We start from the raw sequence: 16505 nt of genomic DNA, 5'->3' as shown, positions 1-16505 counted from the left end.
CTCCAGAGGTGGGATTCAAATTTTTAACAAGCGGTTCTGTGGGTGTGGCTTAAGCAGTGGGCATGGCTTGGTGGTCATGTGACTGGGTGGACATGGCTTGGTGGTCATGTTACTGGCTGGGCGTGGCCAACTCAGTATCACTCACATCGAGGCACGCATCTCCTTGCCTGGCCTCTCATGACTGTGGGGATGCTGCAACAGTCGTGTGAAAAATGGTTATAAGTCACTTTTTTCAGTGCCATTGTAACTTTGAATGGTCACTCCACACAAGCAAAGTACCAGCAAAGGAGGGAAAAACACTCCAGAGACATTCCTGAGACAGAAAGTCTAGTCCTGCCAAGAATGTAATAAGGGTTAATGGAGAGGCAGTTTCTGTAAGCAACCCCAGAATGTTTCCTTCCTGCTTTCCTTACAGGATTAGGCCAGTAATTTCTTCTAACAACCGGTTCTCTGAACTGCTTAGAATGTTAACAATGGGTTCTAGAGAATAGGTACGAACCTGTAGAATCCCACCCCTGGTTACCTCTGCAGAGTCGGGAAAATACTTAGAATAACAGAGTTGGAAGAGACCTTGGAGGTCTTCTAGTCCAACTCAGGCAGGAAACCCTACACCATTTCAGACAAATGGTTGTCTGAAAACTTAAAAACTTCCAATGTTGAAGCATTCACAACTTCTGGAGGCAAGTTGTTCCACTGATTAATTGTTCTAAATTTCTCCTTAGTTGTAGGTTGATTTTCTCCTTGATTAGTTTCCTTCTATTGTTTCTTGTCCTGCCCTCAGATGCTTTGGAGAATAGCTTGACTCTCTGTTCTTTGTGGCAGCCCCTGAGATATAGGAACACTGCTATCATGTTTCCCCTAGTCCTTTTCATTAAATTAGACACATCCAATTCCAGCAACCATTATTTGTATGTTTTGATGATTATCTGGAGGAAAAGTGATGACAGTATTGCCGCAAGAAGAAACTTGCTTCGATTCAGAAGACATTATGGAGGCAGCAATAGGATGAAATTCATTTTTGCTGTCCTATAGACATTCTTTGCTTTTTTAACTCATACATATATTTCCCTGAAGTTACATGGCTACCATGCAAGTCCAGACAATGCTGCAGCCATTCGCACATTTTCCACTTTTTTTTCATCTGATTTGCCACTTTCCCTGAAGTTGCCAGTTTCAAGTATGGTTGCCAGCAATTAGTTTCAGTTCTCCTGATCCACAAGACCTAGTAGTTTCACAATTTTACTCCTGCCAGCTTCTCTATTGACTTTGCTGGTTGGAAGCTGGCCAGGAGGGTTGCAAATGATGATCATGTGACTACAGGACACTGCAACTATCATAATTACAATCTGCTTGCTAAAAGCATGAATTGCATCTGCAGGAAAGTTGTGGTGGCCACAACGTTGAGGATGTATTTATTTAGTGTTGCTCAAAATGCATCTTTTACCACTACCAACCTTTTTATAGACTAGTAACAATCAAGAAGAATAAATATTTCAGAATAAAAATACTCCTCCAGTCTATGTTTCTACTCCTTTCCATGCTAATATGGCAGAGTGTGAAGTGCATGTCTTCAGTTATATGCTATTTTCTGCCCTAGTAGCCAGAGCACATCTATCGAGTTCAATATGCTTTCCTACTATACTAGTAGCCTTATATAACTGCATGTACAGTCTTTTATATAATTATATTTTAACTATCTTGCCATTTTCTCCTATTAAACATTCTGTGTGCCTTCATGGTTGGTATGCATTTTCACTGATGGAAATTGGTCAAATAATTATTAGTTTATCCGTGTTGTAGGGTTGCTAAGAAGCCCCTCACAACAGCTGACTAGTTTAATGTTCTGGCATGGTTGAAGAAACAGCTGATGAAAAGGGGGGGAACACTGAAGCATTTGTTTAGAAATGTTCTTCTGTTATAGTAAGGCTCCATTTATAAATGATTGATGATTGCCATAAATGGGCTACAGGCATAAGCAACGTGCCTTACAAATGGCTGTAATTGATGTGCTGACCTTTTAAAATCAATAACACATGATTAATATTACATTAAATTATTTTTCATGCTTTGCAAATATTTAAGAAAATTGACTCTGTATCTATAGATCTACAGTACAAGTCATTATAATCACTGACTTACGGGGTATTGAAGAACAAGGAAACTATATAAACAGGCTGTGTTATTCTGGAATCCCAGCTCTTAACAAGATGCTTTTAAGCGTTACCACTGATGATAACAAGCTGTTCTCGAGCCTAGGCTGCCACATGCTGCTTCCCATCTTCTCTCCCTTTATTTTTGGACTCTGAGAAATGTGGGCCAGTAACTATATCACTAACAGGAAGTTTTGGATTACAAATAGATCAGATCCTGGACTTTCAAAGTCCCTTCCTAGCAACACTTCAATACTCCATCACGAAGGGAGGGATGTGGACTTTGCTAATCCCTGGATGAGGAGGGTGCATTCCACAGGCAATCCAAACCCCAATGCTGAAAGAAAGCTCTTTGCATTGCTGTTTGTGATTTGAAAACAGTTTAAACCAAGGGTCTCCAACCTTGGCAACTTTAAGCCTCAGCTGACTTCAACTCCCAGAATTCCCCAGCCAGCAAAGCTTTGCTGGCTGGGGAATTCTGGGAGTTGAAGTCCACCGAGGTTTAAAGTTGCCAAGGTTGGAGACCCCGATTTAAACTTTATGCTTTCTTAAACAGGATAAGAACACAGTTGTCAGCAAAGCAAAGAATGGCCAAAGGTATACAATACAAGACTATTTTGTTAATGATTCTTAAGGGTTTTTTTAAGCTGGATATTTTGCCTTCTGTATTCTAGGAGTGCAAAACGGATAACCATGAATAATATACATTAGCCTTCCCCAATTAGGATATGTATCTAATAAAAGGGCAGGACATTGGAAGAAGACATTGGACATGCTTTTTCATTGAAAAGCATTCAAATTTGCTGCTATTGTATTCTGCATGCTGTAAAATGGTAGAAAACACAAGAATGCATGGATTCAACCCAGGACATCCTCCATACAAGGATTCCGCACATGTTTCAAACCTAGTGCTGTGATTTCTGTGATCCTTCAACATTGACAGTGATTGACAGATGAGTCAACTTACTTCTAGCTGTGCTTTGGCAGCACTCTTAAAGCAAGTTTCTTTTCTTTTTATTTTTTTGCTTGACTGGAACTATAAGGAGAACTTATGGCAGTCTAATTTCTCATGGGAGAAACATTTGCACCACCCCCATCTTCCAGCTCAATGCATCCTCTCCATCTTCCCCACAGAAGATCAGCCACCACAGTATCTTGCCAAGGTTCTCTTTGAAAAGCAGTAAAAGGATAATTCTTTGGCAGATTGCATTCTCTTCCCAGAGATATCACTTTTAAAATTTTTAGAAATTACAGGCAAATGCAATTGCCCCTGAGATCCAATCTCCAGAGGCCTTGGCTTTCTCTTCAGCACTCTATTATTTTATGTGTCCAAAACTATTCGATTAATATATAAGTTATTTAAATAAATAAATGAAAATTAAAATGGGGGTAAAGAAATGCAAAATGCAAACTATAGTAACATAAAAGTGCTTGAAAACAGACATCATTCTGGCATGGTAACTGTAAGAAGCTTGTGGAAAAATGTAACATCAACACTAGTTATAATAATTGTAGGGAGGCACAATATAAGGAATAGAGTTCAAATCTATAAATTCTAGTGTTACAATTCTTGAAAACTGACTGTACTTTATAAAAGGCTTCATCCCTTTCTTCTTTTTATAGGATGCATCCATTGCACATAGGTTCCATTTGATGAGGGAAAAGCATCCTGAAAAATTCAGTAGCAGGTAAATATCAGTCTTTCCCGCTCGCACAATTCTTTATTCTTTTGTACTAGTTATAAGGTTTCTATAGTGAGACCAAATTACTTGCTTAAGCCTTCCCTGGTCTGTGCACCCTCTATCTAAATGTGTGGGTTTTGATTCATTTGGCTTGGACCACATGTCTGGAAAAGGGGAAAAGCTGATTTAGTTTTTTGCTTTTTGCTCAAACATGAACAAATTCCAGACACAGGATCTACTCAGAGTGTACTCTGGCCTCATCCATTAGTAATTTATCTAGGAACCAAGAGAGGAAATTACAGGTGTCAAAAGCATACTCTGTCTTCCAAGAAGACCCTTATGGGGAGAACAATTTAGTTTTAAAAAATCAGGTTCCTTGGTCTCATTTCCCCCTCCCCAAAGAACTCATATAAAAACTTTAATATTTTTCTCTTTCTCCTTTCTAGTTCAGTTGCTTTTATGCCATGTCTCTTATACTATAAACCTGAAGCCAGAATCTGATTATTTTAAATTGCATTGGTAATGTTTTTCAGTTGGAGAGTGAAATTAAAAATGCAAAACAATGAAATCAATCTGTTACTAAATCATTGTTTTAGAACCTTGAGATCCAGGAACTCAAAAGCCATATCCCTAAAATTAAAAAGTCTGAGCCTAGGAATTTGTCCTGAGTTCTAGAACAGATAGCACTTACACCCTTCCATATAAAAATCCAATCCTAACCACCCCAAGGCTTTTACTTAAATAATATAATCTAGGTGAGGAAGAGAAATCACATTATTGCTATTGTTATCAAACAATTAGGAATCAACAAGAGAGCGGGGGAGAGGGGGAGGGGGGGACATGAAATATCCCTAAAACAGATGAAAACAGATCTCAGTTTGTGACAATCTTCTCCATACTGCTACCTGGAACTGCTTTAATCATTGAATTTTCCATTAGGACAAACAATTGATGTCTGAGTTACTGCACTCAAACTCATCTCATTTCTAGTTCCCTTACTAGAAGCCTTTCATCCTCAGCATAACTGCTAAGGCAACAGCCCATAAAATTTTATACACCCCAGTACTTATGACTACTTGATCAGGATGGAACACTCTTTAGTGGAAATCATTGTCTGATTAAAATATTTTATTGTACTTACAATCTGATACTTTGCCTATTTTGTTTTGACCATTGAAGAGCTACATTTGAGTCTTAGGTGGGCAAACTTCTAGTTTTAAAAAGCACTAAAGAATTGCTTGGTAGGAAGAAATAAATAAGGGAAATGGTGCATGTCATTGAAATAGCCACTTATGTCATATTGTCCACCTGTTAAGAATCAGCCCACACATAGGCCAAGGCTTGAATATGTACATGTTTTATTTGTTTTTAACAATTTACAAGAATAATAATGTAAACATTCTAGCTTCTATTGATTAAAGTGCATGATGATATTGGTTCTCTTAAGTTGTGTCATACCTCACTGTCTGGATCAGAGATGGGTCTCTTGGGGAAAAAATTGAGGATCTGAAATGATGATAATTGTATAACAATTATAAAAAATATAAAGATTTCTCTCCCTAATCTTGGGAGAAAATGTAGGAGGTTTTTTTTTTTTGACAAGTTTGATTTTGACAGTAATCAGAACTCTTAGCACAAATCCACATTTTCTGCTTGGTCCAGTGCCAATATAGGCCATTCACTGTTTCCTGGGTGCAGATATTGATGGCTTTGGCTGCCTCCTACTCCCAGCCACCTGCAAATGTACTTCACAGCCATGTTTCTAGCTTCAGTTTAAAACTGCTGTTTAAAATCTGAGCCACATTAAGCTCTTCAGAGTAGATGGTCTCCAGTGACTTCTTCCATTCTACAAGCAGACCCAGCACAGATTAGGTGTGTACCTGGCACATCCCTTTCCTTCTGGGGCTGGTTCCTGCCCTGAATGACCATTTTATCCTTGGTGGCTAGCTCCTGGTCAACAGATGATGTTCTTGTTACAATCTTATGATTGATCCAGAAATGGCACATTAAGTCAGTCAGCTACCTTCAACCTAGGAAGCTCGTGCTCCATTCAGCCTTTCTTTCGTTCAGTGGGCAGTTTTCTTGTTTTTGGCAGGTTTCGTGGAGCCTCCTCTTCTTGCTTTCTCACCTCCTGCCCTCACTTTTACAAAGCTTCCTTTCCTTTCCTGTTTTTTTCCTCTTTTACATGTTTAAGATGCAACATAAGAACTTTTTTACTTTGTTTCCATAAACCTGGACAATTCCTTCTTGCTAACAAATTTTCCATAAATCTTCAGAGGAATGGAAGGACAACCAATTTTTATTTCGTTGATTGATTGATTATTGCGTGTTTGCCCATTTGAGCTACTGTTTTGCTCCTGACTGAGGTTTTATTCCACATCCAACTGGATTGATTGTCAATAAGGGAGAATGTCATGGCAGATAAAAAGTATTACTGAAAGAAACTTAAGTTATTTATATAAAATCCTGGAGCAAAATTATCTCAAAAAGTATGCAGTATTCTACGATTTGGAATTCTAAGATTTGGCAATTCTGGATATTTTAGATTTTGCTTGGAAAACGCCTAGAGTTTGGCTGTATATCCTTTCCATTCATTCACACTTCATAATTACATCTAAATTCCAGAACCAGCAGAAACAGGCAATAAAGGCAAAACAGAATATCAGGTTGGAACTAGCTCATGTTTCACATGTAGATTTATGAGAAATAGTCCTGCCTTGCTTACATTTAAAAAAAAGCAAAACTCACTTACTAATGTCCATACAGGAGATATTCAGGAAAACTTTACAAAAATTATTGTATTCAAACAACCATCAACAGGATAGGCTAGGAAATACAGAATGAAAACTGAAAAGATAATCCCATGCTCCAACTATGCAAAATGAATAATGTTTGGTCTTTCAAATGTTGGTTTATAGTTTTTGCTGAAATTGTAATGGATATACTGCATTTGTTTGGCATGTACACACATAACTGACACGTATATTCACAAATCAGCTTAATAAATGAGTTTAGATGACATCATAACCTGTTTGCCACAATTATGCACTCTGATATTTATTGTCAAGAGACATAATTATCTTCTCTCACTCTCCATATAGCTTCAATATTTCACAGATTTAAAAATAAAGATTTGCTGCCTGTGATAATTCTGGTGGGTTTACATATTTATAATCCCTAGGAATTGAATCAAGGCATTCAGAAGCATTTTCAGGTGTATAGGAAATAGACAGCATAAATAGTTCATAGGAATAAAAATGTGAAATAAATATATCTGAAAATCCAGTGTAATGTGGTATTCACCAGGTAGGATTTGGGCTGGAAAGATCCAGGTTCAAACATTTCCTTGTCCATAGGACTCACTGGTGACTCTGATCATTCTCTCTGAGCCCAAGCTATCTTACAGATTTTTGTTGTGGAATAATATTCATATAAACAACTTTAATTATCAGAAAAAGGTAGAATATAAATGCAATAAATAAATAGATGTTTAACCTGTTGACGGATGGGGGTATGGTAATAGAGAAGCTTTGAAATTTTATAGCACTGTTCAAACATCAGAAGAACTGTCACAAAGAGTTGAACAGGACAAGATATAATTAATTAATTATATCTTATTAATTAATTTTCAATCAGTATGTGCAATTTAGAACTTGGAATATTACCGATAGAAGTCTTAGAATACTATGGACTAAAATAGCAATTTAAAAACTTATTCACCTTTTTTTTTAATCATATTCTTTCTTCGCTACAAAATTCTTGGATTTCTTCCAGCTTTCTGACCTCTTATGAAGTCCTTGTCATTCTGTTCTACTTGATTCAAATATTTGCCTTATGCCTTCCTGACACTTATTTGTCCGGAAGGCATAATAAGGCAAATATTTGTGGCCTGTACAGGTTAACGTGGACTTGTCTCCAAAATCCATGAAAGTGCATGTACAGTTTTGGTCCAGCAGCAATCCCCCCCAAAAAAGTATGTGGAATAAGCAGAACAAGATTGTTCTACGTGTTCATTTTCCAAAGTTGGAAACCTAGGATTCTTTGGAATATTTTCAAAGGATCCTTAGTATGGAAGCATTATTCATATGCCTTGCATAGGTAGGATTCCAGAAGACAGCCTTGAGAAGAGAAAAAGGGCTGTGCACAATCAAGGAAATAGAGTTGATGGACAGTCAAATGCAATGTGTGACTTCGGTGTGAATAGTGAGATGATGTACTACATTTTCAAATGCCTTGAAGAGTTGAAAAACATAATCTGAGAATTTCTGGAACAGAGCCATTTAGTCTGCTGAGCAAAAGCAGAAAGCTATCTTATGTCGTCATTAGTATTTCAAAATTCCTGTTGTTTAATCTGATATATATTCCATTAGGTAGGATGAACACTTGGACTTTTTTCCTGTCAGAGCTCAAAGCAGGCTGCCTTCCTTAAAAAAAAACCAAGTGGGCTTGTCACCTTGCTATTGAAGGAAGTGTGTTCCAATAGGGGACAGTACAGTGAGATGTGTACAATACCTCAAGACTTCCCTATTTAGTTCTGGAGATGATTTTACACCTACAGGTGGCTAGGCGCCAAACAGCTGCTGTTTCTGTCTTTATAGCATTACGCCAGTCTTTAAACCTTTGGATGGTTTCTGAGGATCTGGTTGAAAATTTTTCATACAAGGAATAGAGCACAGAAGTGGAGGCATTTCCTGTAAACACACTCTATTGAATTACCATGTTCCTTAGACAGCACTGAAGTCATCTTAGGCCAAAGAGGGACCACGAAATATGTATTAGAAAAGGAGGATGGATGGAGTCATATTTCTGTCCTAAATTATGAAGGGGCAGTAGAAGCATACCTGTCCCTTCAAATTGAAGTAAAAATGGTTTTACTTCTAAACTGTCTGCTATCACCACTTACTCCTGATTTTACCATCATAATAAAAAAATAATCATGTCAGAAATACTGAACTGAGAAAAAAATACATTCTCCTCAACTGGCCTTACAAAGCTGTTTTAGTATATTTTTATATACTAAAATAAAATATATTTAAAATAAAATATATTTACTTGAAGTCAAAAGAGTCATCAAACTATATGTACCATTAACAACTCCCAAAACCAGAAAAAAAACAAATTACCCATAACAATAAGGAAGCTTCAATCCAAAAAAAAGTCACTTTGGCGGAAAAACAAATCTGGCCATGTTGCCAACTTCAAAAGCCGATACAAAAATTTATGCCACCAGATAAAAACTGAATGCACCAATTATCACATTAAACAAAAAGAAAACCTTTGCGCCAATTCCACCCGCGCTTTCTACAATTTTGTAAACAACAAACTAAAAGACTCGAGGTCCATCCCACCCCTGAAAGGACCAAATGATAAAGACTGCAACGACGACATGATTAAAGCCAACCTCTTTAACACATTCTTTGGCTCAGTATTTATAAACAGCAATGGATCATGCCCAGTATTTCCTAACTGAACCACAGACAATCACAATGATCTAATACATAACGATTTTACAGAAGACAATGTTGAAAAAGCACTGCGCAATCTAAAACCATCTCTATCTATTGGACTGGATGGAATATGTGCCTATTTCTTAAAAAAGCTATCCACTGCCATAGCCAAACCTCTAAGCATAATCTTTGAAAAATCTTTCAGGACCAGCTCCTTGCCAAAACTATGGTCACAAGCCACAGTCATCCCCATCTTCAAAAAGGAAGACCCAAGCCTAGTTGAAAATTACAAGCCAATTTTTTTATGCTGCGTCACCTGTAAAGTCATGGAATCAATTATTAACCAATCCATCATCCTCCACTTATAAACAAACAACCTACTCTCTAATAAACAATTTGGTTTCAGGAAAAAACTATCATGTAATCTGCAACTCTTACACTGCAAAAACATATGGACTACACAACTGGATCAGGGTAAAGCAATCGACACAATCTACATAGACTTCTGTAACGCCTTTGATTCAGTGGTACACAACAAACGACTCCTAAAACTAAAATCTTATGGTATCTCTGGACACTTGCATAACTGGATAGAAGCATTCCTGTCAAACAGACAACAAATGGTCAAAATTGGGAGCGTCCTATCAAATTCTGTACCTGTCAACACCGGTGTTCCCCACGGCAGTGTTCTAGGACCAATTCTTTTCATACTCTACATAAATGACCTCTGTGATCATATCAAGAGCAACTGCATCCTCTTTGCTGACGATGTAAAGCTATTCAACACCACAGACAATACTGCTACCCTTCAAAAAGACCTCGACTATGTATCAGAATGGTCAAACAAATGGCAACTTCAAATCTCCACAAATAAATGCTCTGTCCTACATATTGGCAAAAAAAATTCAGAAAATAAAATACAGGCTGAATAGTCAAGACCTTGCTGATGATGCAAACTCTGTCAAGGATCTTGGAGTACTCACCTCTAATGACCTAAGTGCTCGAGCCCACTGTAACTACATAGCCAAAAAGGCGTTAAGAGTTGTTAACCTAATCTTACATAGCTTTTTCTCTGGTAATGTCACATTAATAACTAGAGCATACAAAACATTTGCTAGATCAATACTCGAATACAACTCATCAGTCTGGAACCCACATTACATATCTGATATTAACACATTGAGAAAGTCCAGAAATATTTCACAAGAAGAGTTCTCCATTCCTCTACTTGTTGCAGAATACCTTATGCCACCAGACTCAAAATTCCAGACCTAGAAAATCTAGAAGTATGCTGCCTTCGGTCTGATCTAATTATAGTATATAAAATCATACATTGCAATGTCCTACCTGTCAATGAATACTTCAGCTTCTACCATAACAACACAAGAGCAAACAATAGATACAAACTCAAGGTTAATCGCATCAAACTTGATTGCAGGAAATACGACTTCAGCAACAGAGTGGTCAATGTCTGGAATACTCTACCTGACTCTGTGGTTTTTTCCCCAAACCCCCAAAACTTTAACCTTAGACTGTCTACTATTGACCTCACCCCTTTCCTAAGAGGTCTGTAGGGGGTGTGCATAAGCATACCAACATGCCTGCCATCCCTGTCCTATTGTTTTTTTTTCTTATATGTATCCATGTATTCATAACTATGTTTTTACTTATACCTATTATCTTGTAAGCAATTAACATAAATAAATAAAGTATATTTTAAAGTTTTTTTTTAAAAAAAATCTGTCTCTGGAAAGATGCTTCCTCTGAATTATTTTAAACTGAAACTAGAATGAGTCAGCTTAGTTGACTCTACTCCAAAGGCTTAATTGGCTATGATTATAGGCAAGTAAGGGAAAGAAGCAGCTTCCTCAGAATTACTGTATGTTAAAACATTAATGTAGTAGATTGCTATAGTCAAGAAATAGGCTTTCACACGAAATAAAAATAAGTTTTGATAGACTTAGGCCAGGGATTTTCATATAATGGATTATTCCCCCACTCCACATGTACATACATGTGATTTCATGAACAAGATTAAGGAGGGTTACAGTTTATGGATGCCCAGAAGGTTAAAAGGCAGGTAGGTATGGAGCATAGCATCTACAGTTGGTAAGGGAGGATCCTGCAAGAATAGAGGATAATATGTGCCAAGTACAATCAGGCAAAGCATGCCATTTTATGGGGGTAGCCTGATCAGCTACCGTGCAACAGAGGCTGGTTGCCTTTCTGAGAAGCAGGGCTGTAGCAGTAGCTCCCACCATTCACCTTCCTTCCAATATTCAGAAATTCACTTTCCATCATCAACAGTCAGCTGACTGGAGATAATAAGAATTGGATGGTGTCACACTACCTATTCTGCCTATTTTGAAACTGGCTTTAGATTGGTTGCGAGATATTGAGGACTTGAAACTTGTGGATACATCCTTATTCTTGTTTACTTTCTATAAGCTATTTGAACTGCTAAAATATGGGGTAAATCCTCTGATACAAACAATCTGTATGACTGTGATGTGCATCAATGTATCATAGAATGATATGGCGTCTCATCCTGAGTTGAAATTTGGTTCTGAACATAAGAGCTACAGTATTCTATTAAGAAAAAATATTTCTGTCTTCAGAATTCACAAAACAACAACCTTCATGCAAACAATATTTTCAACAAATTAACAAAGTAATTTTTGAATTTTAATGAAACCATGATATCAGAGTAAAGCACTTGGCCAGGTGAGATTTGAATAATGCTTGGGGTGTAAAACCATTGTGTCTCTTGACAGAACAGAGGCAAATTGTTGCCTCTTTGTTTTTCCAGTTTCTGCTAAAGCCTGTGGGAATATGTACATCTTTACTGAAGGTTTATCTAGATTAATTGTCAGATAGGAGATTTTTACATTTTGTTAAACTTGTAATTGCAAGTTTAGGTGGAAATTTTCTCGTAAATAAATTTTATTGAAAAGAAGGGAAAATAACTGGTGAATTGAAATATCCTATCACCTAGTGCTATTGTGATGCAATTCCATAAGTTGCCTAATTTTTGAGGATAATTTTTTTATTCTTATCATTTCCCAGTCAAACTATGGTAGCTCATATTAGACTGCAAACTTTGTGACTTCTAGCAAGGCAGCATCTATAAAATATCATGTGAATGTATCACTCCAGAATGCTCTTCCTTTTTTGTTTTGTTATGTCAGAATGAAGAATAAATTGTGGTATTTTGAATTTGGTACAACAGAAACATTTTCAGCCACTTGCAAGAAACTTCACGATTATGTAGAGATTGAGGTGAGTCTCCCCAAACCCTCAAAGTCTTAATTTTCTGTAGAAGGTGTGTTATGATTATGTCAATAATTTCTTAGAAATGTGTTCTTGTATTTCATTAAAACATTAAGCATACTGTAGACTATTGAACATTCTAGAAAAGTCAGGGTCAAGCTTGTGGAGTAAGAATTTCCATGGTTTATTGGAAAATTATTCCTGGCAAATTTATGGTTTATTTTTCCCTCCTTCTTTAACTTCAAACTACATTCCATCTCTTAAAACTTTAGTCAAAAAATTAAAGTATAACAGCTCTGTGCTTCTTACAGGTTAGAATCTAAAAGATAAATTAAAATGATTTGATTTAATAGATACATATTCAAAAGTTCAAGTAGTGGTGTTCAATGAATATATTTTATTTGTGAGTAGACTTGCCACAGTTTACAGCAATAATTAACTCAAAAGACCAGCATTGATCTAGTCTTTATGTAACTAACATAGCACTATCCTTGGAGCTGGACATGTTTTGCTCAGTTTACCCTGATGCTATTAAACCCAGCCACATGCTGTATCTATGGGACCTTTCTATTCTTTCAAGAAAGATTTTAGCTTTTGAAAATAATACCAACTCTAATACAAGAATCTGCCCTCTTCCCCCCATTAAAAAAGTATCTTCAGTATCTCCTCATTTGAAACAGTGATTTTAACATTTGGATCACAAATAATAGAAAATTCACAAATATTTATGGACATTTCACTTACTGACTTTTAGTTGACAGTTTAGTAGAACAGTGTAGGGGGGAGAGGAGGATCAGGAGGAAGAGGAGGAAGAAGAGCAGCAGGAGGAGGCAGGCAAAGAAAAATCCACCCTATCTGCCATTCTACTGAAGACTGCGACTTGACGAGAAAGGGCCTATACGTTCCCCTAATTGCCTCTGGACTGCTGGATACGTGAGAGAAAAAAGAATAGGAAGATGAGGGGGCACTGGCCACTTTTCCCAATCAGTGATTAGCAGAATCCATGGTGCTGGATGGAGACTGGAGAAAGCTCCACAAAAGACTTGCCTGATGGGACAATGCCAGAAAACACTTTTTTAAAAAGTTTATCACTTCCATAGCCTTCACAAGCACAATACTCATCTCTTTATTTTTTAGTGCTTGGCTCATGACCTTGATTCTGATCCCGAATAATGCAATTGAACAAGATTCTAGATTCCACGCATTTGAATGTTTTCCAATTAACAATATATCTCCTGTGGTTCCTGCATTGTTAGCATGTCAATAGAAGTTTTTTCCCCACAAACAGCTGGCAACTGCAGTTGAGCTTTTAGTAACCTCTCCATCCACTGAAACATTTTAAGATGTTTTGCAGGGAAAGAGTAGGTACATTTATAGCTGAGAAAGCTTCTGTTTAGAAACAGATGTTCAAAACACCGTTCAGTGGAAGGGGGAAAAACATTATAGAGGTGGAGTAGCATTTTTAAAATGCACAGTGTATTCCTGTTTTATGGATTCCCTTTAAGTATGTTTGTTGGCATGGACATCTGGGTGTCTCATTTTTGAAGCCAGTTTGGGGGGAGCAGAATTATGCCTTTATAGATACACTTCATAGCTTGACTAAAATTAAGTTTGTTGTGAATGTTTGTAAATTCTGTGATTGCTTACTACCACCTTCTAGCTAAATGGAAACAGCCTCTAATTAGGAAATGTGTGGTTCACCAGCAGTTACTAAGAAGTCAATCATTTCATAGTTTGTACTTGAGATTTTATGTGGTGTGTATTTTCCATAACCATTTCCACTCCTCAACCTCATCCAAACCATCCTCTTTTTTAAGGACTGAGAGCTATACTTTCAGTACCCGTAGTCTCAAAACATAAATGCAATGTTTGTTAATTACTCAGTAAAACTAGAAAATGGAATTGTCAGTCAAAGCCCATGCCTTGCCATGCTTCTTCAGTCTGCTGTGATCACCTCCCTTCAGTTCCTTAGTGAGGGCAGGCACCCCACAAGTGAGGGCAGGCATCCTCACTCAAGGGTTGACATAGAGACAGTTCCCATCAGCTGTCATTCTCCAAGAAATCATTTCAGAAGATCCTGGGCTCAGCTGGCTTCTCTAATTGCTTCCTAATTGTGTAAATGATCCTGTTCCTACTATCTTTGCTCTGACTATAGTTTTGCATGCCAGCGTGACCTCAAATCTGAGTTTGGATAGCTTTAAGGAACACATTGCATTTCAAGACCACACCAAAAAGATGCCACGTGGACATACTACTCAGAGTTCACTGCTGGTTCCTTCATTCCTCTTTCTATTTCCCATTCCTATTTTCACAGCATCTTTCCAAGATGCCAGTGGAAGAGATATAAGCCTATCCACTCCAACCTGCTCTTTTTCCTTTCATTTGTGTAACATGATCAAAGCTTGGTGGATCTGTATAATAATTTCAAATTCTTTGTAAATTATCATTATGTTCAAATGGATTCTTCCTTTAGCCTCTATAGCTGGCACTTGCTTAAGACATCTACGGTTATTTTCTAAGGTTATACACAGTGAAAGCCTTCTGGTTTTATTGCAGCCAGCACCTTAAGGGGCTAATAATAGCCAGGAAAGGAGAGAAAAGCTTTTTAGAGGAAATTGGAAGTCATCCAAACCCAGATCAGGAATAAGTTTCAATTGATTGCTGTCAAAAAGGGTAAATGACACAACATATATGTCTCCTCAGCTGTCTCAGATGTTTTAGCCGGCTACATCCCTTGCTCATTCATCACTCCCTAGTTTTTTTCCTTCCAGCACTAGTCTAGCCTATCCCTTTGAGTACAGGAATTTTAAATAAAAAAGAACCAGCAAAGAGAGACTTCCTTGGTATCTCTGAAGAACTTTTTCCATTGTCCAGCTATTCTTAAAATATGAGGAGGTTTGTGTTTAGTTTGGTGTGGTATTTCAGCGAACACTACTATTACCTCCCACGTCCAGTTCACCTAGTACATCTATAAAATAGATGGGAGACTTAAAATGCTATTTGGCATTTTCCCCTAGCCATCAATTGCTGAGATTGTATTTAGTCTGTGAATCAGTGCAACTCCTAAAACCTTCCCATGTGGATTCATGCCTGAGAGGCTGAAGTCAGACATGGAATATTCAAATAGCACATTTTGCCAGAAACATTTCAAACAAACTAAGTAGGCAAATGATTAGTCCTTGGGTTCAAAACAGCTTAGTACCACACATGACTTCAGTTTGTGATTTAGTCAAGAAGCATATTAAATAATGAAATAAAAGTGAATGTTATTTCTTTCTACCTTCTATATATCTAGGATGAGCAGGTAGGACAAAGCTGCTGTTGCAAATAGCCCTAACAGTGATATAATGTTTCTGACATTATTAGGTGGCTGAATAAGAGTTGCCAAGAACACATCATGAGCATTATTGGATTTGAGTCTGTTTGTAGGCTTTCGATGGGTCCTTGGTTGGGAACAGAATGTTACACACAAAAGGGTTTACACTGATCCATATCAGTGCTTTTATTATACTTGTTTTGGATTTAGCACTGATAGTGAGGACATGGGAAAAATACTTTAGCCGTATTTGTTCAAACTTTGACAGATTCCACATTGCACAACAATTCATCTGTTATACAAAAAAACAACCCTAAGTGTATCCCCTCCCAGCATTTGCTGAAAAATACTATTGTGTGAAAAATTTCTCAATCCTGTATCTTTCTGCAAATATGCTCAGGATATTGTAGTTCAAGGGCTGCAAAGTGTTAATCTAACAGCATTTTAAGATGAAAGCAACAGTTTGCCCTTCTTTTGGCTTCAGGCATCTGTTATGAGCACAGGAGAAATGGCAGTTTTGTTTTGGAAATTGGCATCAGTTATGGTTGTAGTCGCTTAGAAATAAAGTTGTTTTTTTGCCCAGCTGCAAATGTCTACTTCCAGTCTTCCTGCCAACAACCCATCAGCTGCCCCTTCTCAA

General features: G+C 37.3%; 1 protein-coding gene across 3 annotated transcripts in view; it reads left to right on the top strand.

Annotated features, from left to right (window-relative positions):
- DGKG (diacylglycerol kinase gamma) overlaps window positions 1–16505 on the top strand; it is a 103503-nt gene that overhangs the window by 64067 nt on the left and 22931 nt on the right. For all 3 annotated transcript variants that reach the window (XM_087933083.1, XM_087933082.1, XM_026701379.2), the window contains 2 exons: window positions 3774–3838; window positions 12468–12558. In XM_087933083.1, the coding sequence (XP_087789209.1) occupies window positions 3774–3838; window positions 12468–12558 (156 nt within the window). The remainder of the gene's footprint in view (window positions 1–3773; window positions 3839–12467; window positions 12559–16505) is intronic.

This window comes from Pseudonaja textilis, chromosome 4 (assembly GCF_049901715.1).
Source record: "Pseudonaja textilis isolate UNSWEBS1 chromosome 4, rPseTex1.2, whole genome shotgun sequence".
Taxonomy (NCBI): Eukaryota; Metazoa; Chordata; class Lepidosauria; order Squamata; family Elapidae; genus Pseudonaja; species Pseudonaja textilis.
The sequence above is the reverse complement of the archived record's forward strand: the minus strand, read 5'-3'. Positions and strand labels throughout refer to the sequence as shown.